Genomic DNA, 27,421 nt, shown 5'->3' on the forward strand with positions numbered 1-27,421 from the left:
TCTCTTAGACAGAATTGTTGAATACCTGTATCTTGTAGCTTCTAAAAATTAAAGTTCTGTCTTTACTTATTTTAGTAGAAATATTTTTTTTGTCTTAATTCTTGTTCTCCAACAGTTGGCAATTCATTTGAGGAACTAAAGTCTGTTCTTTTTTAGGGTTGACTAATGGATTTTAAAACATAATATAGAACAGTGTTAATCTTGGTTTTAGGAATAGCTTAATTTCTGCTTTGCTTTTGAAAGAAAAAATGCAAACAAATATTTGTCTCTATTGTGGGGAAATAACCTTTCAGGTTTTTTTCATTACCTGCTTGTTTAACATAGTGTAATTGGTTTTGAGCACTCCATCTTGCAGAACTTGAAACCAGATGATGGTGAGCGTTGTATTCAGGCATTGTTTAATTGACAACTGAGTAAAAGAAGCCACTTTTAGCTAGACAATCCCTCATCCATACTGTATTCCATTGTTACAGTTGTATAGCTCTGAAATTGCACACCAACAATACTATAATATGCAGGTTATAATATTGTTTAGAGTGAATGATGACAAACTTGAGTTATGTCCCTATTTTCTGTCTGATGAAATGGCACCGCAGTCTCATTAATAGGTCAGAAACCCATGTATTCAGCTATCAGTCTATTATTAACATGGGTTTATATTACCAGTGGCGCTTGCATTTTTCCCTTAGTAGGATATTACCAATGTAGCTTACATTTGTCCCTTAGTAGGGATATGTTACTAACTGTATACATTTCATATCTGTTAGGATCCTAGCATTTGGACACTAAGCGCTAAATGGTTTTTTTTCGGAACCATTTCACTGAATTTAAAATATTTAGCGCAAACTGGAAAATAAATTTGTAAAGGCCCCGTAAGTGTGTTTGACTCAGGTATGGGAACATCATATAAAGACAAAAGTATACTCTCTCATGTCATGTTTTGATTTTAAATCAGCTTTAGCGTGTAGTATTGGTTTCTAACTTGCCACTTTTTGTTTTAAATGATGCGTTTGTTTTAATATATGTTCTTGTTTTAGCAGGTAAAGAGACATAATTTAAAATTTTAAAACATGCATTAGTTATCTCTAAACTACATTAACTTAGTGTTGTTTAAAACCCATTTTGCATGATGCCTTTTCCATTAACCTTTTCCATTAACCTTTTCTAGTTTATTAAAAAAAATAATCTTGTTTAATAAGCATTTTGCTGAGAGCAAAATTAACCATCACCTAAAAATGAGGTAGCTTCTGGTGAATCTCTTTAGCTTTTGCTATCTTTAAAAAGCTGTTATTTAGTGTAATGCAATAGTCATTGCTCAACTTGGCAGCAGCATCCAACCCCTTCTCATTATGTACACAACACTGTGATTAATCCATTAGTTCCCCTCCTAGTGTTCAGCATATCCTGTCCAAACACATAACCATTCCTGCCTCTAAAAATTGTTAAGCTTTTCAGCTGACTGAACTTAGAGATGTTCTTTGTACAGTGTCTGAGTTGACATAAATATGGTACAGATACTCCGTAAAAAGCTCTATGGAAGGACGTCGGGCAGAGGCGCACACAGCAACAGAAGGCAGGAAATGCAAAGTTGAGACTGACTCCTTTCTTAACTTTGTGTTTCCTGGCTTTTGTTAGGTTGCGTCAGAACCATAGCTTTGTTTTAAATACAGCCTTGTTTGTCAATCAATTCTTGAGACACTGCCTCAGGATATTTGTAATAATATTTTTAATATAGTATTGTTATCAGTGATCAACATGTTGGAATTGCAGGGTGTTAATTTGGGGTCAGGGGCTGTCACAAAGATGCTCTCTGTCTCATCTGCAATTCTCCACCTCCTCCCCGTTACTGCTATACCACAGTTTTCTTACAAGCGAAACAATTTGGAAAGATAACAGGAACAGCGATATGCTTTGTGCCAGCTTCCCTCAAATGTGGAGCAGCGTGTGGCTGTGCTTGCAGAGCACCAGGCCTGGTGAAATGTTCTCTCAGGAGAGCAGTTCAGATCTTGCGGTTTTCTTTTCACAGTCTGGTAACAAAATAAAGCCGATAAACTAAACTGCGTGCAAATATGCTTAAAATCATGTGCTGCCTTCTTCTTAATGTGAATTGGTCAATCGGTATAATTGCTTTGAGGCTGAAGAAATTTAGGAAGTTGTCGTTCAGCTCTTGGTATCTTTGCACTTGCCTAACTGTGCCTATCTGAGCTGACTTTAAAGGGGTCTTGTTCAGCCTATCAATTCAGAGTTGTAGAATGACTATCTAGTATTTGTATAAATACTGTGTAAAGCCTTGGAAGGCTTTAGAGAGAGTGAAAGAGGAAGGGATCTCACATTTGTGTTTTAATTGTACCACAAGGTAAGATGAAATTCCTCACTCTTCAGAGAAGACTGCATAAGATGTGAAGTGTAAAAGTAGCATGTAAACCAAAGCAACAAATAAATGGAATAAAATGAAGCAGTGTTTAACCCTGCTCTATACCAGCCATACATGCTTCTTCAGCTTTTACAAAGCATTTGCTTTGGGAAAGAGTGATCAATACAGAGTGAACTTGACGGTAATTCTGGAGTTAGAACTTTGCATTTCACAAGAGCCTGTACAGTATTTTAATTGTTTAACCACCATGTCTGCTGCCAAGTTTGGTTTATAACCTAACTAAAAGGGACTAAACAAGGGAGAGTGAAAATGAAGTAACCACTTTGCATGAAATTGGGGCTGAGGTTCTCTTCTTTCCACCAATTTCAGGGCAGTAGCTTGTTAGAATTGTGTGTGCCCCTTGATCTGCATTTTCATGGGATTATTTTCACATTTGCCTGTCGCACCTTCTCATGGATAACTCTAAAAACCCCTTCCTTTCCCTCCAAACCCTATTCTTGTGTGTGCTTGTTGGTTTGAAACCCTGGGACATTTTAGCTACCTACAGTAATAGCGCTCGACTTGTCCCCCCTGTTCCTCCAGGAAAGGAAGTTCTTCAAAGGCTTCTTTGGAAAAGTAAGTTTAATGCCTCGTTTGTGCTTGCACTATAAGGAGTTACATCCCTGGTATAGCACTGCCATAAATCAGGGTGTTGCGAGTCCCCTAATCCATTTCAGAATATTTGCTTCTAAAACAGACTTGGAAATATGTTGATCAAGCAAAGAATGTGGTTAAAAAAGCAACCTGAAACAGAAACTTAAATCCGTATGGACTGTATCGGAAATCCAATGTTCTGAAGTGATTTGGTCTTCCTGAAAAAAATGTGAATTGTCCTTTTAAACCCTTAAACTTGTGCTGGCCTACATCACCTGGGCAAATATCTACAGAGCAGCTGGGGTCTGTGCCTTGTAAGTGCTTCATGATCAGCTGCCTGGAACCATGAGCTGACCCAAATGTTAGCACTGGGAGGAAGCAGTGGCCTACACACACTCTCTTTTAAAACATTCTTTTTTGAGCACAGTCTGAATTCAAAGGTACATGAAGAAAGGACTAGGCATTTACCTACTACGTTTTTCTAACGGCAACTCAACTGTATAACTGAAAAATTTACTGTTTCTATCATTGCTCTTGTTTTATGAGGACAGTGTCTTAGATGTGAAGGGAGGCAACTCTTTGTCCTTATTAAGAATGTGCTGTACTGGCAGCTGGGTGTTTTCATTCCTGCTGTCTACATCTCCCCAAGGCAGTGCCTGTGGACCTCTGAAAGAGCTCTCCCTGTCTTACCTCTCATCTCTTCCCTACCTCTGCATTTAAAAGTCCTGTAAAACATTTTAATTTAGTTTGCATATGGAGTTAATCTAAGATATGGCTTCTGAAATACTTTGTTACAAACTGAATCTTGGCTCAAATAGAAGGTAACCAGTTTGTAACTTCCATACATACAAAAATCTGTTGGAGCAGCTTATTTTCTGGTCACAAATTTGTTTTGGCTTTGGTTGGTTTGTGGGGTTTTTGTGGTTTTTTTTTTTTTGGTTTTTTTTTTAGCTGCTCCTTCTTCACCTTTCACTCAGATAGTGTTGCATGTCACAGAGGGGCAGCTGTTTCCCCAATTCAGGTTTCTTTCTATGATCTGGGAAAGCACACATCTAAAGTGTAGTGATAGTGAAGGGCAAAAATACTGTAGGCAGGAGATCTGTCAGATTAATTAGATCATTCCTACGTGCTAACAAAATTTAAGAACTGGAATCTGCAAAGATTGGAGTGAAAACATGCTGTTGGCTTCAAAATAAAAAATGCTAACTACTACTTAACAATTTGTTTAGAACAAACAAACAGAAAACCCCCTGCCTCAACCTGATCAGGTATGGTAGACTTCGTTCTGCTTGCTGGTATTAAGCTATCTTAGGATACATAAGAAAGTAAATATGTAAAAGGACAGAGCTTTGCATAGCACTTAAAAATCTGTCTTTGACTTTTTTAGTTATCTATTAAATATGCCAGCTTCCCTATTACATGTTAATAGCTTTTTTATCAAGTCCAGTGCTTTGCCATAGCCTTGTAGATTTGCTTTGACTTTTATTATAATATTTTGCCAGAGGGACCTACTTCTACTTTAGCTCGTGAAGTTTCATCAGTTAGCGCTGAAACCACTTAAATTCATAGTGTTTAGCTATCCCCGCAGTGTCAGTATGGCAGTGCATTTATTACAGCTTTGGTAATACCTGCAATGGTAGGCCAAATCTAGGGGGAAAACTGCAAAAAAAAAAAGGGACAGCTGTTCTCTTATTAATATTTGAGAAATACTAATACCTCTAATATCTTTTGGCTGTCTAATCTATGATTTCTCTGCAGATGCCTTGCATTGGGTTTAATATAATATTCCAAACTGCAGAGCTGCTTAAAATGCCCTACCAGCTTTCAAAAAGTCAGTCTAGCCATGTTTGCTTCTTTCCCTGTCCATATTTTCTCCCCCTAAAAGGTAAATCTGATGGATTTGTGTCCCAAAATGTTCAAGTGTTTTGTATTGAAAATACTCTCTTTCCGGCTTTAAGAAAAAATGAGTGTCTCTTAGTAGCTCCAGGTTAGGCTTCTGCAGTTTTATTTTTTTGTAGGCATCAACTGCCTTTTTAGACAGCTCTTCATTTTAAAACTAAAGCTTTTCTGTTGTAATGAATAGTAGTACAGATTCGGTGATCTTTCTCATGTTTTGCTTCCACCAAGTGCGTGTACATCTCATCATGCAATGTTTTATACAGAGTCTGAAACGAAAAAATTTCTTTTTATATACCTCAGGCTCCAGATTTATCTTTCAGCTATTTGCAAGTCCCAGGACAGAATAAAATAGGCAGAAAGACTAGAAACAGTTTAGAAGTATTTTAAAAATGCATTATTGGGCAACTTTAATTCTGCTCTGGTATCCTTAAAACTTTATTTTCCAGCTTACAATGTAGCTGCTACTGATCTCCACATTTCTATCACTTCTAAGAGTTAAATTGTCATGACCTGCACTGCTGATGAGGAAACGTGCATTTCAGATGTAGTCCACTTTTTTTTTTGGGGTGGATGCCCATATCTGTCAGAGTTTCCCTTGTGCCCAACCCGCAAGACACTGCAGGTCTCTGGGCCTCATTGTCTGTTAGGACGAATGCCTCGCCCTCCCTCCTGGAGACCTCTGAGGACTCTGACATTAGTCCAGATAGCGAATCCCGTATTGGAGCAGATTACTGACCTCCTAAGAAGTGCTGAGCAGCGAGGTTTCTATCGGGGCTGACTCAGCACTGACAAATCCGGCTCCTGGGAGTCCGTGCCATGTGTGGCTCTCCTCCAGCAGTGCTGTCATCCAAAAGCTCTTGCATATGAAGACAAGCTACTGATCTGGATGTCTAGACGAGTCCCTTGGTAGCAACATTTAAGACCACACAGCTCCAGTGGATATTGGCTGTTTGCTTTAAATACTTCTGTTTGGAGTCACCTATACTTTTCAGTGTTTATGACACAAGCTGCAGTTCTGCATTGGAGTTCACTTCCCATGCAGTATCTTTCATCTGGTCTGATCTTTGTCCAGTGTGTGCTGGGAGTGCAAATGCTCATATCTATTTTCTAATCACAATGTACTTGACAATATCTCACCCGTAATAGTGTAGTACTCTGATTTGTATAGCCAATATAAACCGATTTGGAGAAGTATGTTCCTTTATACATCACTTGTAGGCCCAGATAAGCTGAGGATTAAGTAGATGGGAAAATCATATGTTGCCCAACGGTAGTAGCTGTGGGTTTGGGATATAGACTGTAAGGATTTACCCCTTCGAAGTGCTGCATCCACCATAAATCTAGAAGAAAGAATTGGGAGATAAAAGTGTGTTTTCTTTTTCTCTTAGTGTAGCAAACCCAAGTTTTGTTACCTTGCATGAGGAACTTCATGTTCCCAGTGGGAGAGGAGGACTTAGACAGCTCTTTAGCCTTTTTGTTTTATTCTGAGAAACATGAAGTTCTGCGTCTTAGCTATTTCTAAATCCTGATTTGGTAAAATAGCAGATGAGGACTAGCTCTGCTGAAGATCAGTATTGCTTTATGAAGTACCCAGGTCAGTTAAACTTGACTTGTTTAATACCAACTTCAGGAACTGTTCGCTATTTCTGCAGAAACAAGGTTTTTATTGTTTGCTGGGAGAAGACATGTATCTCATTTTCTAATGATGGTAATCTAAACCAAGCAGTTACCTGCAGGCGTTGTCTTTTCTTGATTGTTTGTATTTGCTTGAAAAAAAGATTTTAAGACTATTAATGGCTTATGAGAAACTGGTACACCTTTTTAAAACAGTTCAAGACGACAGACCTGTACAAACCATTTGTTTTGGGGGTTAATAGGGACTTTTAGGCTATGGAAGCTAGCTGAGCATTGAAAATACAGACTATATTTTGTAGGTATCAATATTTACTGCCTTTTAAGACCAAAAATTAGAAGTGACTTTTAAATGTTGCAATATTTTTTTTAACACATGTGATGGTAAATTTGAGTACATCTTCCTTTGTGAATTAAACTTTTTCCATTAGGCATTCCAGAATCTGACTGTTTTACTTTAAACCTTCTGTGGGGTATCTAGCAGGCTGGATGGCCATTTAGAAACTTGCTTCTGCAAGCAGTTCTCTGTAGCTTGCTTTTCATGCTGTGCTTATTTTTTCTCTTTTCATCAGTCTTCTGTACAAGTCAGTGCCATTCTATGTTTCCACCAAGCTTTTTGAAAATGCTCGGGTTGTCATTGCTGCTTCCGAAATTGGGACAGATAGTTCCTCCCCAAATACAAACAGAAGTCCTGCCAGGCCCGTTTTCTTCACAATTGCTGCTTTCTCTGAGAGTGAAACCAATGTGATATAACAGGAGACTTTTCACTCCAAGATATTTCATCCTTACAGTGTTAAAATCGGTGTTGCAGACTCGGAACATGTGGTAGCTTATGCCAGAATGTGTCCTTGCTCCATTACTTGCTGTATAAATATAAATTATGTACATCTGCAATGAACTATTAAAAAAAAGAAAAAAAAAAGAAAAAAAAAAAAAAAAAGAAAAAGGGCAATTCTTGCATGAAGCCACTAGCTGACCCCCTCATCTTTTTTTTTGTTTTGTTGCTCCCTTCACTCCCTGCAGTGGTCTGTGGCAGGTGCCATTAGCAGCCACAAACTATGTAAACCCCGTACTTCAAAAATAGTTACAGTTTATTAGCTGGCTTAAAGTATGGAGCTTGTGAATTAAAGTAACATATTTAAAAAAAGAAATACTGTCTTTCTAGTAGTAGTTCTCTGTAACAACCAGTAAAATTATGTTGACATCTTGTACCTATTTTCTGTTCCATGAATTAGTTTCAGAAGAATATTGTGTCAAGTGTTTATACTGTTTTCTGTAACTTTCCCTTAAAAAGTAAACAGTCTAGAAAGAATCTGTAGTTTAAATGGCTCCTGAAGCTTTCCTGTGTTTTCCCACTTTTACTTACCCTCAGCTTGCGGCAGCTGAAAGTTCCCACAGCCAGATCTTGGATAAAAGCCAGACCTCTCCTCCGCGGCATCAGCCTGCCACACACCATTGCTTTTTTCAAGATGCATACCAAATGGTTAAGAAATCATATTTTTCTACTGCTCTTCCAAGATGTGACATTTAGCTCTTAATAAATTAGTGAAACATGTTTGGATGATTGATCTTAGCATGAAGCTCGTAACACAGTAACTGATGATTTTTGGGTGCTTTTAACACTGGTTTAAGGTGATGCCATGATTCTGCCATACGACTATTGGGGCAGAGGGTAGGGCTGGTGGAAATATCAGGTAAGAATTTTCCTATGTTTAAACTTGTGCTAAAGAAGCTACCTGTGGTGTAACTCCTTATGAATTAGTGTCTTCTGACAACTCTTTAGTGGAATTCTTCACCCACTTGGCCAGTCTTGAATTCTTTACTCTCAGTGGACATACACCCTATTTTTGCCTCCACCTGTCCTGTGCCCTCTCCCCATTCCCATGACGTGCTGTTTCTGAAATACTGGCTTTGGCTTGGTTCTCTGAATGTTTTGCAACTTGGATTGAGTATCTGGCTTTGGGCACCCTACTGACCATGGACTTCATCTACACTTAATGTTACAGTTCTTGGAAAGGGGAAGCGGGTGACAGTCTGATGCTGTTGGCATAAACCTGTTTTTTTTTCTTTCCTTTTTTTTTTTTTTTTTTTTTTTTTTAAAAGTCTGGGAAGAAAGCCGTTAAAGCAGTCCTGTGGGTTTCAGCGGATGGACTCAGAGTTGTAGATGAGAAAACAAAGGTTAGATTTCCCTGGACAAAAGTTTTAAATCTCTCTATAATAATGTATGTGCTAAACTTTAAATGGACACCAGTCTTTATGTTAATGCAAATATTGGTATTTGAAAGGAAGACTGAAGTGTATAATTAGTTTAATCATTTCTTGCTTTGTAAACATATGTATGCCTGCTAATTTTTTTTCCCCAGTTAATTCCACACTACTCTCAAGACATATTTCATAAAATGTGGCAGGTTGCACAAGCTTGGAATATTTTCTGTTGTGTTTACTGGAAGAACCATTTTTTTCCTGATAAGTTCTGTTGACATTGAACTTGGAGAGTCCCTTGACTTTGTTCTGCACCACTGCAGAAGGCTGCCATAGTAATACATGAGTGAACTCATGTTAATCAATATAATTTTCAGTGCATCCAAATCGTAGAACGGGTCTGAATGAACAAGAGCTAGCTTCTAAAAATGCAATAGAGTAAAGGAAACAGGGGGGTTGAGCATTTAGACTCAAGCTAAATAGTAACCCAGTATCAAATTTGATAATTGCTAATTCTAATGTCGAAGCTGTTGGTCTGAAGTGTAGGGCTAATGTATTCATGGCATCCTTCCAGATTGTTTTACAATTTTTTTAATTGTGAAATAGCACAGTATGTACCACCAAGGCGCCTGTGTGCAAGTAATAGCAAATGATTCTTAGTTTTATCTAGATGTAGGCAATTAGAAATAAGAGCTTTAGGCTTGCCTCTATAAGCATTACTAGTATTTTAGAAGATGGCATGGCTATCAGAACAATTTTACTCTCGTTAGTCTGAAATTAATTTGGTTTATATTCATGTTATTTAACCCTTACTTTGTCAACCTAAAAGATGATTTCTGCAAGCCAACACTGAGAAGCAGGTAGAGATAATTCATATCCCTCTGCAGTACGACTGCCTGTCAAATACCTGCTCTGTGGCTAGACTTTTCCAGGGCTGCTGTTATGGTATGGTTCATCAGCAGTAAAGTTACTGTCTCATAAGAATTCAGTTTCGACACACAAACACACTTATGTGGGTGAATTCAGTCTACTGATTGCCTCATTTAAAAATAATAATGCATGAATTATTTTTAGAAATGTTACTGCATATACATGATCTTTTAAAATTGAATTTTAATAAGTTGTGCAGACCCTGGAGGTAATTAAAAGTATAGGACTTAAAAAGAGAATATACTATTGCCTCCTGGTGGTTGAATGCATTAGCACAGGCGCCAAGTAGTAACTACCAACCAAAAGAAACAATTTGAAAAAAAAAAAAAAGATTTTTTTAATGAAGATGGCATAGTTCTTAAACTATACTATCTCCTTTTTAGAAACACTTCTCCCATCAATCTATGGGAACAAATCAGGGGTGTTTTATACGGCCAGTGCTGCTGGTGCTTTTCCATTGCATCCCTGCATAGCTAATTGGCAGATCAGCTTTTGCTTTTTGTGTAGCAGCTGCTAGACCTTTTCACACTTGCAGACCTCTCCCATAAATTTCAGCATGGTGTTTTAACCATAGTAAAGATTTTTTGAATGCAAGACTACCGGAGCTGCTGTAAAAATAAAATAAAACAAAAACGTGAGCTCCATAGCCTATAGGAGAGATCTTAGGAATTGTTTGGGTCCCTAAATTCTTAAGTGGTGCCTTGGTGCACTTCTGCCAAAGGTGGCTGGTGGAGAATGTCATCTGTCCTTTTTGTTTCATATTGGGAATAGATTCTGAATGGTGAAGTCATTGACAGATAATTAAAGCCACATCAGGGTATCCTCTTTTTAGTGTAACTCTTCTTGCAGTTAACACTGAAAATGACTTGTTCAAGTGTTTCTCCGTATTTCCTCACGTTTCTTTTGTGTGGGGGATTTTTTTTTCTCTCCAGGATCTTATAGTTGATCAGACAATAGAGAAGGTTTCTTTCTGCGCACCAGACAGGAACTTTGACCGGGCATTCTCATACATCTGTCGAGATGGCACAACGAGACGCTGGATATGCCACTGCTTTATGGCCGTAAAGGACACGGTAAGTTTAATATGGTGTGAGTCCAACTCTTGAAGATTCTAGCTGGAAGTTATGCTTGGAAAAATTAACTACTTGGAATACTGCAATATGTTTTGACTTTAGCTAAAATATTACTTAGTCCTTGAAAATTATTTTAGTTCGAATTTTTTATATCTGGATTATTTGCTATCCCTCTGTGGTGTGGTCTTGTGGAGAGAAACAGTGCCCAGCACATGTATAAAAGAATGCAGTCAGCCTCAGATATCTCTAGCAGGAGGGAACTACTCTTCTAAAAATAGGCAGAAGATATTCTCATCTGAAGATGTATACAGCCAAAAACTGAAACAGCAATGACAGTTTTTCCAGGATAAAATCATAGTGAGTAAATACAGCCTGGTTATGAATGCAGCCTCTTGTATGCGAATGTTATCTTGAATGGAAAGTCATCTGAATGTTAAGGGATGGAGCTAAGCTGAATTCAATTAGCATCCTGTTTGCTTCTAAGTGATGGAGATTTTTCCGGTAGAAGGTTTGAAAGTAAGCTACCTCTATCAGTCTCTTGCTGTGTAGACTTAAGTTATTTAACTCCCTGATCTGTCCTTTTCCTCTTTCTGCTCTTTGTTGAATCCCACCTATATTATACAAAGCACTTGAAACCTGATACAAATTCATTGCGTGAACTCCACATAGCTGCATGTTCAGAGCAATTGTACTTGACGGTTTTATCATTTTTCTTTAAAGAGAAACAATGAAGTTAGAAATTCCCAGTTAAACTTAGGTTGGAACTGGAACATTTCTATTTTCCTCTGTGAATAACAGGTCAATTCACTTACTGATTACAATACATGAGTTGAGCTACTGGTAGTAATAGTGCCTCTGACTCAACTGTAGCCACTGTATCAGCTGGATTGCTGGACTTCTCCAACTTGAATTTCCTTTCCTTATTGCAGTTACTGGATAGCAGATCCTTTTGACCTCACTGGTTAATAATGGAAGTGCTTTTCAAAAGGCACTCTTAATACTAACTTGTGCATTTGGTCAGGGCCATTAAGAGGTGTAAGTAGTCACCATTATACTTTTAATTTTCATGCTTGCATACAACGGTAGTGTCTCCCTGAGCCCTCTGTGAACTTGCTCCATCTGAGAATAGCACTTACCTGTCCTTCAGGACTTACACCTGCTTACGATGGCTTCACAAGAGTTTCATTGTGCACAAATGTATCCAGAGGCAAGGGATCAGTGCAGGCACGTTATCACACTAGCATCGTAGTAGCAGTTGAACTAAACAGATTATCCGACAATCTTTTTCATTTCTGGGTGGCCTTCTTGAACACTGCTCGTGCATTAGTAGTTGGGAGTCTTTATATACCGGGTTTAATTTTAGATCCATACAAAAGCTGGCCGATTACAGTAGTTCTCTTTAATGCCTTAATTAGATTCTGCTTGTAAAGGCAGGTTATCACTTTGCAATACTTGAAGCACATGTATGTTTCTGTTCCAGTTACTGTATGATGCAATGTTGTCTTGTACAGGGGGAAAGGTTGAGTCATGCCGTGGGCTGTGCATTTGCAGCATGCCTGGAGCGAAAGCAGAAGCGAGAGAAGGAGTGTGGAGTGACTGCCACCTTTGATGCCAGCAGAACCACATTCACTAGAGAGGGGTCATTCAGGGTCACTACAGCTACTGAACAAGCAGAGAGAGAGGAAATTATGAGACAGATGCCGGATGCTAAAGGTATGGGGTGCAACTTAAACAATCGTCCATAGCGAGCAAAACCCAGCACTGAGGTGAATTGGAGCCTGTGCAAGGATTGAGGCTTAACGTCCTTGCAGCAGTGCCTCTCTTGAACCTTATTAAGTACAAATCATATTCCCAGACACTTGTCACCTCACAAGATGAAGAATGCTCCCAGAGTCACTCCTAGCGCATTTTCCCACATCTCCTCTAGAAAAAGTACAGGTGGCTTCATATGTGAAAGCTGCTCCTGCTTTGTTTTGTCAGCCTGCTTTATGGCAGAGAACACAGTAGGTAACATGCTAAAAGGCCTTATTGGAAAAAAGTTATAAAAATAAAACAAGCTTCCCAGATGTGAAGTAATGCTTTTTGTAGTCTAAAGCTTATGGTAAATGATCAGAAAATGATATGCATTTTTCTTAGAAAATAATGTATTTTTATTCTGATTTTTAAGGCAGGTTACAAAGTGTATGTATAGAGTTACATTGCATGAGGGAAGAACAGATCAATCACAGTGTGCTTTCTAAAAAAACCAAACCAAAACAACAACCCCATCTTCATAAAACACATAACTGTTACACTGTTAACTACATTCAAAACTAGGAACTGATTCGAGAGGAGTTAGTTTTAGCTTCTTAGCCATTTAAAACACCATTTCTGTGTGTTCTGAAATTCAAGTGAAAGTAGAACTTCTTACTCAAGTTTTATTACAAGTAATGGAGTTCTACAGCTTAACAAAAAATAAGTATTATAAATACTGTTCATAGCCCTCTTTACAGTGGAGTTGAACTTTTGTTTCAGAGGGTTCCACAGCAAGTTTTATGCTGCCACTCGATTGCAAAACTTTAATCTTCGTTTTCATCATCCATCTGCTTGTTCCCATACGTTAGTTTTAGAATGTGGTAAATGAAGCTTAAACACAAGGCCTTTGTTACTTGAGGGCATGAGTCAAAGTCTTGACTCAATGAAGGTGTGTGAAATCCTTTCCAAGAAAGACTGATTAGAAAAGTTTCACTCGAACGAGCAGCTGCAGCTCATGGGTACTGAAGCTTGCAAGACAACATAATTAGTTCCTTCTACCATTCCAGCTCCTCAGAAATCTCTAGTGTGACTCCTCTCTTTACCAGCCTTCTAGTTATTCTGTTGATGTGTCAATGAAAAAAGTCATTGGTTTTCCTAAAACCTTTGGAAAACAGTATAGGTAAAATAAGAGTTCACACCACGATAGTGAGATTTTTTCCCTTTTCCTGCTGTGTTGATGAGCTGTGTTTATTGCCCCCAAAGCCAATTCACTTATGACACAAGTGAGAGTTTTCCCAGAGATGGAAATTCTAATCATGTGTCATGATTTAAACTAGGCTTAATCCTACATTTCTACCATTAGGCCTGGTTGACAGAAGCATTGTGGTGCTATGCAAAACCCTGCAAAATGAAGCAGCTGACTTTAAAGTTGGAGGAGCTTCCAGTGCAACTACCTAGTGATTGGGTGGTAACATTACAGCTAAATTCAGTTAAAGTAGTGACACAGGAGCTCACTGTAAACATGCCTGGTGTTAGCAAGGCCTCTCAGCTTGGAGGCTGGAATCTACCTTGCAGCACACTTCCATCCATCTGTAATGTATTTCCTGGAGGAGCTGCAGCCTGAGCAGTGAATGCAGCTTAACCTGTTAAGTGCTGCTGCTACCTTTGGCCTGCTGAAGCTTGTGCAGTGTGTTTGGCTACTGCTGCTGATTCTGCAGGGCTAGGAGGGTGGCTTTTAAAAGAAGGCCCTAGAGCTGGGTTCTGTTCCTTGCTGCTGCTGAGCTATGCCACCCTAAGTCATTTAATAACAGTTTGTAGTAATATTTTGGACGTAGTTCTGTGTGAGGCAAAGTAAAGGTCTCAAACACGCAATATACTTTTCAGGCTTAATCATAACTTAATTGCAAGTATTTCTGGAGCCGGGGTCTCAGGAATAGCTAGAAAGAATATGTCTATAGGGCCATCATTTCTAAGAAGTTGCTAGCCTTAGTAAGCTTTGCTTTGGAGACTGGGTGTATGTAAAGTGACATGGTGAAGACAATGAAGGTAGAGAGATGATTTTTCTTCTGTGGTATTAGAAACTTGTTTGGAAGAATACTAGTTACACAAATTCCTACAATTTCTCTTTTCAAAACAAATGGGAGTAGTTGAATACTACTTTGCTTTACTCTTCTAACCTCACCCTATTTCCTCCAGCAGTTGAAACAGAAGTGAAAACAGCAGCACCAGGTGCTGCACCAAACAATACTGCCCCTTCTTCTGGCTCACCAACCTCTCCTACTGCTGAAGTTGCTGCCTCTCTGGATAAAGAAATGAGCAATCCCCACGCTATTCCACGGAGGCATGCCCCTATAGAACAGCTTGCCAGGCAAGGGTCTTTCAGGGGCTTCCCTGCCCTTAGCCAAAAGATGTCTCCTTTTAAACGCCAGTTGTCTTTGCGAATAAATGAGCTGCCTTCAACAGTGCAAAGGAAGACCGATTTCCCCGTGAAAAACTCAGGTAAAACCAAATGGTTCCAGTGAAACATTACCTTAAATTGTCTCTTCCTCCCTTCCTTCTCTGTGGCTTCAAATAACTCCTTATTTTCTAGTAAATCCTTCTTCCTGCCTCATGTGGATCATTTCTCATGAGCAAACATCACCACATGAGAAAACTTATGCTTTGGGAATAGGCAAGAATTTCAAATGCAGTATTCATATGCAGAAGACAAACAGTTCTAATTGCTATCTGAAATACTGGAGCACAGCTTGAAGTGCTCCAGGAATGGGGTGTTGGTGAATTAGTAGGTGCTGGCTCTTCCCTCTGAGTCACTGAACCAGTTCCTCCACTTATGCCAGGGCATCTTGAGAGACAAATGCCTTCAAGGCCTTAACCACTTGTCATGGGATCATGTGATGCTTTTCTGCAATGTGTCCTTCTGCCTGTCTGAATTTTTTTTTTTTTTTTCTGAGAGCAACGAAATGGCTTTTCACCTTGCATTAAAAGAAACTTTACTGTTTAGGTGGTATAGCTGGCTGTATCAGTAACGCATGGTACAGTTTTCACATGATGGTGATAGGGTTTTCTAGAGTCATCCCAACATAAACACCTGGGGTGCTCAGTACCTTGCATAATGTCCTAGAAATCCCCTTAGCCAGGTTATCCTGCAGGCCAGCTGTACTCTCACTTGGCAACAGAGGTAGTTTGAGGGTTTGAAGTAGAAATTACTGTAGCAAAGGCAAAACCAGCAAAAATACCTAGTCTGACTTCTCTTATAATTCTTCTTTGGTGACCTGTGCTTTAAGACCAGCACTGAGTTTATCAGTTTTACAGTAATAGCACGCTGCTCATTAGTGATACTCGCTGAGCACACTACAATCTGAACTCTTCATGATTCAGAACATTTTTGATGCATGTTCCCATGTATGCCAGTGCTACTTACTGTCACACCACATGTGCTGTATTGGAATATCCCTCAAAGAATCAATTTTTGGGCGTGCCTCCCCCTGAATTTTAGATCCAGTGCATGTTGTGTCCAGACATCTTATGTTTTTTATACTATTTGTGCTTAATTATGCCTGCTCATGTCAGTTCTGTGCAATGAAGGACTGATGATCAGTACTTTTGAAAAAGCAGTGCAATTAGCAATAATGACAACATCTGGTAAGTTGGTGGTTTTACTCCAGATGTTACTTTATCTACATTATGCTGATACTTGGTTTAAAACTGAGTGTCCATTTTATTTGAGCGTTCAGCTTTTGCTTTTCATAATTCTACTACAGGAGCTAGGATTTCAGCTACCGCTGAACTGGAGCAATCAACATTCTAACTCTAGACTTAACTTGCCACTGTGCATTGCTGTCAGCATGTTTAAACTTCATCTAGTTACTGTGGAAGTTTGTTGTTGGAACACTCAAATCTATCATAAGTATCTTCATTTTGCAGAGTGCCAAATCTTAGTGCCAAATCCTTGATATGTTTAGCACTTTAATACTGAAAGATTTAGATCTCTACTAAAGCTATAGAAAACCCTTTTATTTTCTGAAATGAACATCCTCTTGCATTAACACAGAGAAGCAGTAATAACTGACTTTAAATCTGGAATGCTGATCTCCTTACCCTCTTGACTTAGTCACAAAATACACTAATGTGGTGTTCTATTTCAGGTCAGGTCTTCCACACTAATTTTAAAAAAAGCTGTCAGGCAAATCAGTAGTGGGAACATAAGGGACTAAATATATTTAATTTCACACTGGTATTTGTGAATTGTTTCTGTATCCTTTAAACTTCCAATTTAATGAATTTTGTTTGCATTTTAGTCCCTGAGGTAGAAGGGGAAACAGACAGCATTAGTGCCCTGTGTTCTCAGATCACCAGTGCTTTCAGCACACCATCAGAAGATCCTTTCTCGTCGGCCCCTATGACAAAACCAGTGACAGTAGTCGCACCACAGTCTCCTGCCTTTCAAGGTTCGTGATTTCTTTGCGTGCCGTGGTCATGCTGGAGGAGGCTTGAATGCACATGATGTTGCTTTCCAGTCACGCATGGTCTTAATTTCTTGTGCAGGTCCTGTTAACAGTATTTTGGGGGAATGCATCCTGCTTTGTTCATCTTGTCTGTTTAGTTTTTCCTGTGTTTTTGTTCTTAACAAAAAGTTCATGCACCTACCACACGATAGTTACTGTAAAAGGGACTGGCTTTGAGGTAATGGCTATTTTAACATTCTGCCTCCTGAACTGCAAATACCTTACTGACTGTGTGTCACAGGAACCAAATCCCACAATGGAAGAGATTTTGTGCCACCACATGATTACTGTTTTTCACACACACTCTTAGATAAGTTGTGGAGAGATGCCAGCTGTAGAATTCATAGCAGCCTCTAATCTTCATTTCACTGATACGCTTTTATACAAGTTGTGTGAGAAAAAGAACCTCTACTTGTTAAATGTAGTTATTTTTACTTTGCATCTAAAATCTGTTCTTCTTTTGAATCTAAAATTAATCATACAGTAACTTCTGGTGAGCCGTATCTCTTCTCTATAAAAACAATAAATTTAACTTCATTTGGTCATCAGAACTCAAGGTCTCATCAAATACATAAAAATCCACCATCCCACAATTCAGTTAACAAGCGTTGGTTTGGTGAAATGGAATTTACTAGCTTTATTGACTGTCGGTCCAATTTGGCTAATTTACACAAACTGCTGTCATGTGGAAAGGTCTAAAATTGTTGTATGTTGATAGGTATGACATGGCCCACTAATATTCCAGTCACGTGCATGCCTTGCATGAATTAATTGCACTGATGTTGTCTGCTCCCATTTTAGTTAATGGCACTACCTCTGCCTTCTGTGTGCTTGCTGCTAAACCATCCCAAGCTGCTGTAGTATCCACAGCTATGCCAGTTCGTGAAACCAATCCTTGGGCTCATGCTCCTGCTGCTAATACTGGAGCTGCAGCCATGGTCACTGGTAAGATTGGAAGTAGATCTGGTGCATTGCTATGAGAACTTGGATCAAAAGGATAATTGAGCCCTTGAGACAATTGTCAATGCCACTTAATGGCAAGTGGAAGGAACACTAACAAAAGCCGGAAGTAGTAGCCTTTTGCACAATTGGATGGAGGGAAGCGATGAACTCACTGGTTCTGGGTCTATAAGCTGGACTGATTCTTATTTTGGCAGCATTTTAGAGAATCTAGTGCTTAAAAAGGAAGTAATGAAATAGCATGTGTTTGGCGATGAAGGGGAAACAATGTGTACACATACCCAAAATAATTTTTGTGCATTCTTTCCACTAACGTACGTAAGGAGAGATTAAGTTGGTTGCTTAAAGGCTTTGGAGGTTCATTTCTTCTGTTCAATAAGTTTAGTCTGTTCCTCCAGTCCTTGTCCATAGCTATATACGATGTAAGGTGGTACTTTAAATGACTGTCACCCATGTGGCCACGTATGCTAGAAGGCTACAATCAAACTAACATCATTTTCTGGTGTAAGATCAACTCTGCTAGTGAAATAGTAGGTTCTACTTGGCCTTGTAAGAGTACCAGACCCATTTTCAGGAAGTCTTCCCGCTTAAGGGAGTCTGTAAGCTCTGCCTCCAACAGTTCCCACTGTAAAAACAACAGTAAACTGATGTTTAGACAGCATTTAACTAGATCGGGCTGAATAAAGACTAGTGAGCAGTAATGGTTTTCCACTTCTCCAAAACACCAAATAACACATGACTTGCAGAGCCATCTCTAGCGTTCCTGGTTGCTTTTCTTATCACATTGGAAACCTGGCAAGGTCCTATGGGAGGGAAGGAGAATTTGAAACTGTAGGGAGAAGGAAAACCAGAGTTCAGCTGGTTGGAGATAGTTTTGAAACGGAGGAATGGAAATGATGGTGGTTCTGTTTGTTTTGGGGGTTTTTTTAAGTCATTGAAGATAGATGAGTTAAAATCAGAGCTGGTTTTATAGAAGAAAAGTCTAAAATGCTAAGTGTTGAATATTGCAAAAGAGTTTTGAGAGGTTAACAGGCTGAATTATATATGAAAAGAGTAAGGGAAGAGTGAGCGGAGATGGAGGAAGAATATAAAGGAAGCATAGTAAGTACAGTTTACATATCATATAATAATTTGGATAGATGTATTGCCTTAAACGTTCACGTATATCATAGTGAGTACTCACACTTCAGTATGTATGGGACAGAAAAATAAATGTTGTCTTGAACTCCCAGTACCATTACATTACTGTCCTTTAGAAGGTGAAGTCTTAATTTAGGAAACGGAGCAAACAAGTCTTAAAAACGGTTTCTTACAGCTTTGTGTTCTAACAGTCCACCAGTCCTGGGCTGTACATTGAGAAACTACTACTCCCACATTAGAGGAATTAGTAGTTATGGACTAGATCATTGCCACTAAGTCATGAGTACGGGCAGCAGCTCTCCTGTGTGCCCTAAAGTCTCAGATGTCTGCTATGAAGAAAAGAGGGCGGGGAGGCGGGGGGGGGAAATCTGCATTTTGGTGAAGAAACTCTTCTCTACCCCTTCTTGACCAATGTCTTCCTATAACAGAACAGTACAGTGGATGCATAAAGATGCTTCTAGTGGTGGTAGCAGTCTTTCAACTGTGGAGGGAGGAGGCCTGTCTGTTCTTGTGTACATCCTCCAGCCTTTCTAACTGCTAAAAGGGTGAGGAGTGGAAATATTAGTGATTTTCCCCATGCTTTCCTTCCCAGGCACTGAATGGAGCAGCACCTCCTCAGGTGCAGCCTCACCAAGTCTCTTCCAAGGAAATCACAGACGTACTCCCTCAGAGGCAGACCGCTGGTTGGAAGAGGTCTCAAAGACTGTCAGAGCCCAACAGCAGCCAACCCCAGCCCCAGCCCCAGCCCCACAGCCACTACTACAGCCTCCTCCAGCAGCTTCCCAGTCAGCACCAGCCTTCCCAGTCAGCACCTTCATTGCACCTCAGCCTGTGCCGGTGGGAGTGGTACCGCCCATGCAGCCAGCATTTATTCCAGCTCAGCCCTATGCTGTAGCAAATGGAATGACCTATGCAGCCCCAAGCGTACCTGTGGTTGGAATCACACCTTCCCAGATGGTAGCCAACGTCTTTGGCACTGCAAGCCACACTCCAGCAGCCCATCCACATCAGTCACCCAGTCTTGTCAAACAGCAGACGTTCCCTCAGTATGAAAGCAACAGTGCTACAACCAGCCCTTTCTTCAATCCACCCGCGCAGCACAACGGCTCTGCAGCTTTCAACGGAGTTGACGGTGGCAAATGGGCTGCAGAGGACAAGCATTCGCAGCCTCCCGCAGCTGCTCCGCAGGTAGACCCATTTGAAGCACAGTGGGCAGCACTAGAGAGCAAGGCAAAGCAGCGCACTAATCCCTCTCCAACTAACCCCTTCTCAAGTGATTTACAGAAGACTTTTGAGATTGAACTTTAAGCAGTCTATGGGGGGGGTGGATAAATTGTACATTAGAATAGACGGATAAAGGGAGCAGAGGGGACTGTTTCTGATCAGTTTGCTTTGATAATCCCAAAGGTCCCTTTAGACGAAAATGAGTTAGAAAGAGGGAGCAATTATGGGGAGGATATAAACATACAGAGAGTTTAATGTGCAGTTCTTAAAAGAAGTCCTGGAGCTACCCCAGTCTGCGTTCCCTCCTCACTTGGAAAGCTGGAAGTCAAACAGAGCAAAGAAAGGCACCCAGTCCCAAAGCCTGTTCTGCAGAAACATCAATTATCTCACAGAAAGGAAGGCAGATTTTGTACTTGTGTCCTTCGGATGCCCTGCGAGTCCTGGACGTTCCCCCTCAGGGAAAAAATGGGGTGGGATGGGGGGTGGATATGGATGGGAGATTGTCACCTGCTTAGCAAAAGCTGGGTTTGTGGAAAAAGTTGAGCTTCCATTTTGAGTAACAAAGTGAATATTATATGTAAAGAATAAAGTAAAGCCAAAATCTTTATTTTTATGCATTTAGAATATTTTAAATAGTTGGATATTAAAAGCTGTATGAGTTGTAAGTAATCTTGCCAAAGGTTAAAAAAAAAAAGGGGGGTTGGATGTAAGAAATTGTACATAAGATTGATTTATCTCTGATTCTTATTGTAAGTAATATTGGGGGGGCGGGGGTGGAAAAAGGGGCTCTAGCTTGTTCTTGTATCTGTTCATTGTAAGTAGCATATTGCAACAACAATCACAACCAATAAGTCATTATATCGTAGTTTTAAATAGAGAAAATTAAAGAACAGTATTGTCATGGTTTGAAAACCATGGGGAAAATGTACTGGTTTTTATTGGAATCAAGCTACATATTATATATAGTATGGGTTTTTTCCTTTCATGTATTGCTGCAGTTTCTTTGTCTTAATCTATTGGTTCTAACACTACTGTGACAACTTACTGTAATCATATCTACATCCTGGGGCTACCTGGGAAACCATTTTATGTTTGTCTGTCAATAGATCTTAAGAGGTTTTTAACTTCAGTTTTATTTTTTTTCACTGACTTGTGAAACCTTGTGGTTAAGGCTGCAGCTGGTCCAGGTTCTGCCTCTGGTGACTTGTGAAAACCATCTCATTTTAACTTTACTTTTAAACTTTGGCCTTACAAGCAAATGTAAGTTATATATATATTTGTACTGATGATTTATAATCTGCTTTAACAGAAATAAATGTTGGTGGTAGAAGCGCTGTCTGTGAAAGCTTTATTTTCTCCCCCATTCAGTTTTCAGGATTTGCCCTTCTGCATATCTTCTGTGTTATTAGGTGAACGTAGATGAGCCCTGCTTGCCAACCTAGAAGCTTAGTAGTGGTATCTTAACACCTCTCATTTTGTACACCATGTTAGGTTACCTTGAATTTGAGGACTGAACTTGCAGATATCCTTGTGACCCGTAACTATTTAAAGCTCTGAAATGCAGGGCTTTACTGAAAACATCAGATTCTGTGTTTGCATCACTGTATTTTCTAACATTGACTATTTACGTACAGACAAATATGAAGATACTAATACTCAAAAAGGAAAAAACTCACTTTGGTTTTTCTTTCCCCTACTGCCAAAAGGAGCAAAGATCCTAAAAGCCACATCAGAAGACAGTGTATTTTCACTCCTTTTCTGTTCTCCCAGTAAGTTGATACCTACCCTGTGACTGTTTCTTACTGCATTCTTATGTGTACCACATAGTTTTAGACATAAGGAAAAGTCAGACTTTGTAACCTGAAGGGGAAGAAATGCTCCCTTTGGTTGGCCCTAGTTCCCATTTCCAGGCAAGTACAGTAAGCCTCAGAGTGATATGGTCTAGAAAACCAGGGCTTTTCTTCTTTACAGATTCTTACCTGTTTTCAGTGTGATACGAATAGTAATGGCCAACATTCCCTATGGTATTTGAGCTTGGAACCAATGCTTTTTCCAGCTTTCAAAAAACTAAGCAAATATTTGTAGACTTTATAACAGAATAACCTATACGTGCTTTCATTCCTACTAGTCCCATATCTTTCACAGCAGTGCCCAAAGATCAGCTGAAAATAGCCCAGTGTAGCTACACCCTTCCCCTGCCCTGGAGATAACAGTAAAGGAGATACGACCTTCCTACAATCCATTGTTTAGAGAAGAAAATGAACATCTTGATTCTCAAAGCAAAAAAGTAAACAGTGTTAGGCAGTTAAGTGGCACTACATAGAGGGGAAAGCTCAGCTTGCCAAACAGAAGATGTAAAAAGACCCTTTTGTTAACTATTACAGTGATGATGTGTATTTAGAGCAGTGACCTGCATGCCTTCAAATACCATCCTTACTACTGTGGTTACGCAGCTGAAAGGAGGTCAGAGAATGAACATGCGCTTAACTGAAGCACCTCAAGTCCTGCTCATCAGAGTACAGGTGCCTCTTACAGCCCTCTTGAGTCTTGAGAAAGTGCTCCCTGGCCACATCGTGTATAACCCATACAGCTTGAATGAAAGCTGACTAAACAGATTATTTAAATATTCTAAAAATAGAGCCTCTGACAGCTGCTTCTGGGACAAAAGGGGCTGATACAACCACAGTCAACTTCTAGCTGTGCTCCTGAGCAGGTCCGCAGATCTTGACTATCCTCTATGCCTGCCGCATGTGAGCTGAGAGGGCTTCACTGAGACTGGAATTTACACAGGCTGTGATCAGTCCCTGGTCTCAAAAGGCATAAAGTCTTACTATATACCAAAATACTAATATATCCTACACACACACACACACAAAAAAGGTGCTGGACTGAGATGTTAAATGCAAACATATAAAAACACAATTAGAAGTTCTCAGGCCCATCTCATTGTTCTTAAATATCCAATGATAGCAATGTTAAACCTTACACTGTAATGCCTACCATGAATTACAGCAGAGGACTTTTTTTTTCCAATTATAAAGCATCTTAACTGAAAAAAAAAAAAAAAAAAAGTGGGTTGTTTTGTTTTTTTGGTCTTTTCTAGCAAGCAGAATCTATCAGACCACAGAAAGCCCCACCCAAAAAAATAGCCGGTAACTGTCACCTCACTCCTTTACTGGATTGCTTTGAGACTTTTCAGTTTTGTTCACATCTTAAAGCAGCGTGTCCAAGCCCGAAGCCATACCTGTGCTGAAGAGAGTGCAATCATGAGGTTAGTAATTCTTATTTTTAGGTGCAGCTGAAGTGATTTACTGGATTTAAAATCCAAACCAGCTTTAGGCTGGCAAGCCTGGGGATTTACACCTATGTATTACTGCTGCCCTGAGAACTGAGTCTGGACTGAAGGCGAGGAGAGGGGTATGCACACAGGCTTGAATTAGCCTTAAAGTAACAGAAATAGAGAAGGGGAAAAAAAAAAACCAAACCCCTAATCCTCCACAGCCCCCCCCAACCAAAACATCAACACTATACACTAGTCTACTAGTTTATAGCTACAGCTGTGCAAATAATAAATGGGTGATGGTGCTAATTAATAATGATTAACCCATCCCAGTCTCAGCAGAGAGTTTGGAATGAGGAAGAGGGGGACTGTTACGGCTGAATCTAGGGTACAACAATGCTATGGAGGCAGTAAAGAAGAAGAAAAAAAAAAAAAACCCAACAACCAGCCCACACCCAAACAAACAACAGCAAAAAAAGCTTTTGCTCAGAAGTTATAATTCTATTTTGAGATACTGACAACACTGAAGGGCCTTTCCTGGTTTAACAAATCAGTACATAATCTCACCTCCCCACAAATCCCCCCCCCCAGATACCTGAAAATTTCTCTTTCAGAGCTTTGTATGCATGCTCGCTGTCCCTCAGTTTTAGTCTTGAACTGGAGAATGCTTTTCAGCTATAGCTGCCCTGCACCTGGAATGCCTCGCTTGCTAGCCCATAGCAGCCGGAACGAGCCCAGGCCACATGCAGAGCCAGGCTTTCCTGGAGTTAACTGAGACTAGAGCAGATCATTGAGAGGTTTATTCTGGCATGTCAAATGCCCCACCTGTATTTCTATATTATTATTCGCCTCCCCAAGCTGAAACTCAGCGCAATGCTACCACAGAGCCCAGCTTTGCAATAAATTCAACAGCACAGTTCTGGCTCAGAAAAAAAAAAAAAAAAAATCTGCTGAGCCTTCCTAAAGCGAGTGATATTTAAACTGCAGCATCTCAGAACAGATAACAGTGTTGGTATTTTCATCTAAATTACCCCTAACATTCAGGAAGGGCTAAAAGTATTCCTCTATTTTGTCTTAAGCTTTCTGTGAAGCATTGCTTCTGCATTTCATGCCAAAGCTGATTACAGTCAAGTAGAAACCAAACTGACCCAGCTAGAAATTTGTCTCAGGTCTACTGGAATAAAACAGCTACAGTAAGGTGACATTACAGCTGCATCCCTAGAGCTAGTAAGCTCATAGGACCTGAACACTAATTTTCTATGCCTCAAGCTGCTTCTCATGGCCAGAGTCCTTTGCATTTAGATGGAAAGTGCTCCCCAGGATTACAAATGTTCATCGCTCATTAGTGCTTTGGTTAAGCCAGTTCAGGCCCATCTTCAAACACTTCAGCGATGATTTGAAGAGCACTTCTCTCTCATGCTTGTATGAAGAATTGGTCTCTCCCTCTTTCATGCTGGTTATCTGCCTTCTCTCAAGTCACAGCGTCATCTTGTTCTGTGAATGACAGCTGCCACCCTTAAGTGAAGAGGTGGATTAGCTACAGCAAGGCATTGGGGGGGGGGGGGAAGTTTGCAGTAAACTTGAGGGTGGTGGGTCTCCCACCTTTGAACAGTTACGCCCCCGACACCGTTCAATTCACCCTCTTGAGCTTTCCAGCAGGGCAAAGCTCCCAGAACCGTTTTCATGCAGTAAAAGGATGGAGTTCAGCCGTCCAGTCTTGTAATCTGTCAGCCGTACTTCCACGCGGCCGTGGAGGTGTCTGTCAGCCGCGGTGACGAGGAGGGCTGGCCTGCGGCCGGTAGCGAGAGCAGCTGGCGCAGCAGAAGCCGGCGTAGTACTCGTTAGCGCAGAGCCGCGCCTGCAGGATCAGGTCACAGTTGGCGAGGTGCGGCTGGTCCACGCACTCTCGGCTCGGGTCCGCAAGGCGGTTCGCAGCAGCTGCAGCCAAGCAAAAGGGCGAAGCGGCTGTAAATGCGCTGCCAGGGCTTAACCCGCAGGTTTCGTTTCCCCTCCCAAAAGACACAGCACGTTCCCGCTTTCTCCACCCTGTCGGTTCTAAGGGGATTGTTTTAAATATAGTCCAACACCAAGGACGAGAGAGAAACTGGTATCTCTGGTGGGATAACAGGAGGAGAACGCAGTTTCTGGGGCTGATCTCCTGAGGAGAGACCGCTCTCCACCCTGTGCAAAGCCAGCTGGATGGCGTCCAGGGTCCAAATACGAATCTTCCAGCCATCTATTTGGTCAATGAACCATGGCATTTTGGCCTCAGGAAGTTAATTAGGCTCCCAGTGTCCTAGTGGGGGTAGGGTAGGGGGGGCTTGTTTCCGCAGTCCTGCTTTTCTGCAGAGGGAAAGCAGGGCTGCTCGGGTAGCACGACCCAGGGGCTCCTGCCGCTCCCCAAAGCCCAGGTGGTGGACGGGCACACGCAATGGGCAGACGTATGAAGGTGGCCATGGCACTGTGCTGGGAGAAGCGAGGAGGACAGGTTGTACTCACTGCTAGGCCTGCTCCTCAGCACTTTCACCTCCGTGCTGGCACTGACGGAGTTGCTGCTGCTGTAGGCGCTGCATGTGTAGGATCCCTCGTCAGCCTCTTGAACGTTGCTTATGATCAAGCTTCCATCCTGGGACAGGTGGATGTGGTGGCCATCTGCCCGCATGGGGACTCCGTTCCTGTGGTGAAAACCATTTTGCATCACTATTCCCACCCATGGGGGCTGAAGGAGCTCTCTGTGCTCTTTGGGAACTGATGCTCTGTGAAAGAAGTGAATTGTTACAAATTCAGCAGGATGGAAGAAGAAATCTTCTTTTGCCATGACCTGGCTCTACAATTGTGTAGTAACACGAGCCTGAGTGAGTCTGCTTCCATTAGCCCATCGTCTGCGTGGGAGGTAGCTAGCTGTATGCTCTGTATAAAGACATTGCCCTTCCCACTATTACACATTTTTGAGGTTTGAGGAACTAAGAGAAAATCCAGGGTGCCTTTCCCTCTCTCCAGGTTGTGGTCTGGCAGTGCTTGTTTGGCTGGCATCGATAGCAACGCATATTGCTTGAGGAACATATTGGGTACTGAGCAATGCGCCCTCTTTCCTCTCCCTTACAAGTTTGTTTAAAGAAAATGTTTAAAATACCAGCAAGATTGTGTCTGTTTTGTTCCTCCTGGAATACTCTGTGCCCAACAGGAAAATTGCCTGAATTATGAACTCCTCGTTACCAAGGAAATTAAAGTTGTTTCACTGAAAAGGGTTTCATTCAGACCCTGAAACTTGCATCATTTTGTTAACTCAAATACCAAACTTACATATGGAAGAAAAGCTGTCTTTGTGAGATGGCCCACTTCAGTCCTACCCCTTGGAGTAGAGGGATTTAAACAACTACCAATCCATCTCTCTGGACCCTTTGCAAGAAGGCTCCAAAACAGAACGGATTCTTTTCAAAGAGGGAAATCCGTGTCCCCCCCCAAACACTCACACAAATTCAGAGTTTCACTGTAAACCATCAAGAGAAAAGGACACAGCTTTTACTTTACCTTTATTAAAACACTTTAAATTCTCCTTTGCTCCCACTTGACAGTAGACTGAGAGAACTGTCGCAGCAGGAAGCTGGGAGAAGAGTTGCTGTTATTGTAGAGACTAAAATGTTTGCTAGGGTTAGGCAGAGAGAGTTTTATAAAGACCAACTAAAGGTCTTCCTCTGGTTACTCACTTACAGTTTTTGTTATTGTAATGTCACTAGCTTTCCAGCATGAAGCCCTTCTGAACTCCATGAAATCTTAGCTTAAAGTCTGCTTTCCTCCTCATTTGGCTGGAACACGAACTTGGTGACCACTACAC

At 40.7% G+C, this 27,421-nt stretch overlaps 2 protein-coding genes across 2 annotated transcripts in view; one reads left to right on the plus strand and one right to left on the minus strand.

The window, feature by feature from the left end:
* Window positions 1-20,699, plus strand: part of NUMB (NUMB endocytic adaptor protein) — a 58,833-nt gene extending 38,134 nt beyond the window's left edge. Inside the window, exons 4-11 of the mRNA XM_075712546.1 lie at window positions 2,957-2,989; window positions 8,642-8,716; window positions 10,603-10,743; window positions 12,255-12,456; window positions 14,674-14,976; window positions 16,776-16,925; window positions 17,784-17,927; window positions 19,675-20,699. Of these exons, the coding sequence (XP_075568661.1) occupies window positions 2,957-2,989; window positions 8,642-8,716; window positions 10,603-10,743; window positions 12,255-12,456; window positions 14,674-14,976; window positions 16,776-16,925; window positions 17,784-17,927; window positions 19,675-20,390 (1,764 nt within the window). The 3' untranslated portion in view covers window positions 20,391-20,699. The remainder of the gene's footprint in view (window positions 1-2,956; window positions 2,990-8,641; window positions 8,717-10,602; window positions 10,744-12,254; window positions 12,457-14,673; window positions 14,977-16,775; window positions 16,926-17,783; window positions 17,928-19,674) is intronic.
* Window positions 20,700-25,348: 4,649 nt separating this feature from the next.
* Window positions 25,349-27,421, minus strand: part of PAPLN (papilin, proteoglycan like sulfated glycoprotein) — a 39,520-nt gene continuing 37,447 nt past the window's right edge. Inside the window, exons 27-28 of the mRNA XM_075713031.1 lie at window positions 26,086-26,261; window positions 25,349-25,524 (exon numbers count right to left, since the gene is read on the minus strand). Coding sequence (XP_075569146.1) covers window positions 25,349-25,524; window positions 26,086-26,261 — 352 coding nt within the window. The remainder of the gene's footprint in view (window positions 25,525-26,085; window positions 26,262-27,421) is intronic.

Source organism: Pelecanus crispus, chromosome 6 (assembly GCF_030463565.1).
Source record: "Pelecanus crispus isolate bPelCri1 chromosome 6, bPelCri1.pri, whole genome shotgun sequence".
Classification (NCBI taxonomy): domain Eukaryota; kingdom Metazoa; phylum Chordata; class Aves; order Pelecaniformes; family Pelecanidae; genus Pelecanus; species Pelecanus crispus.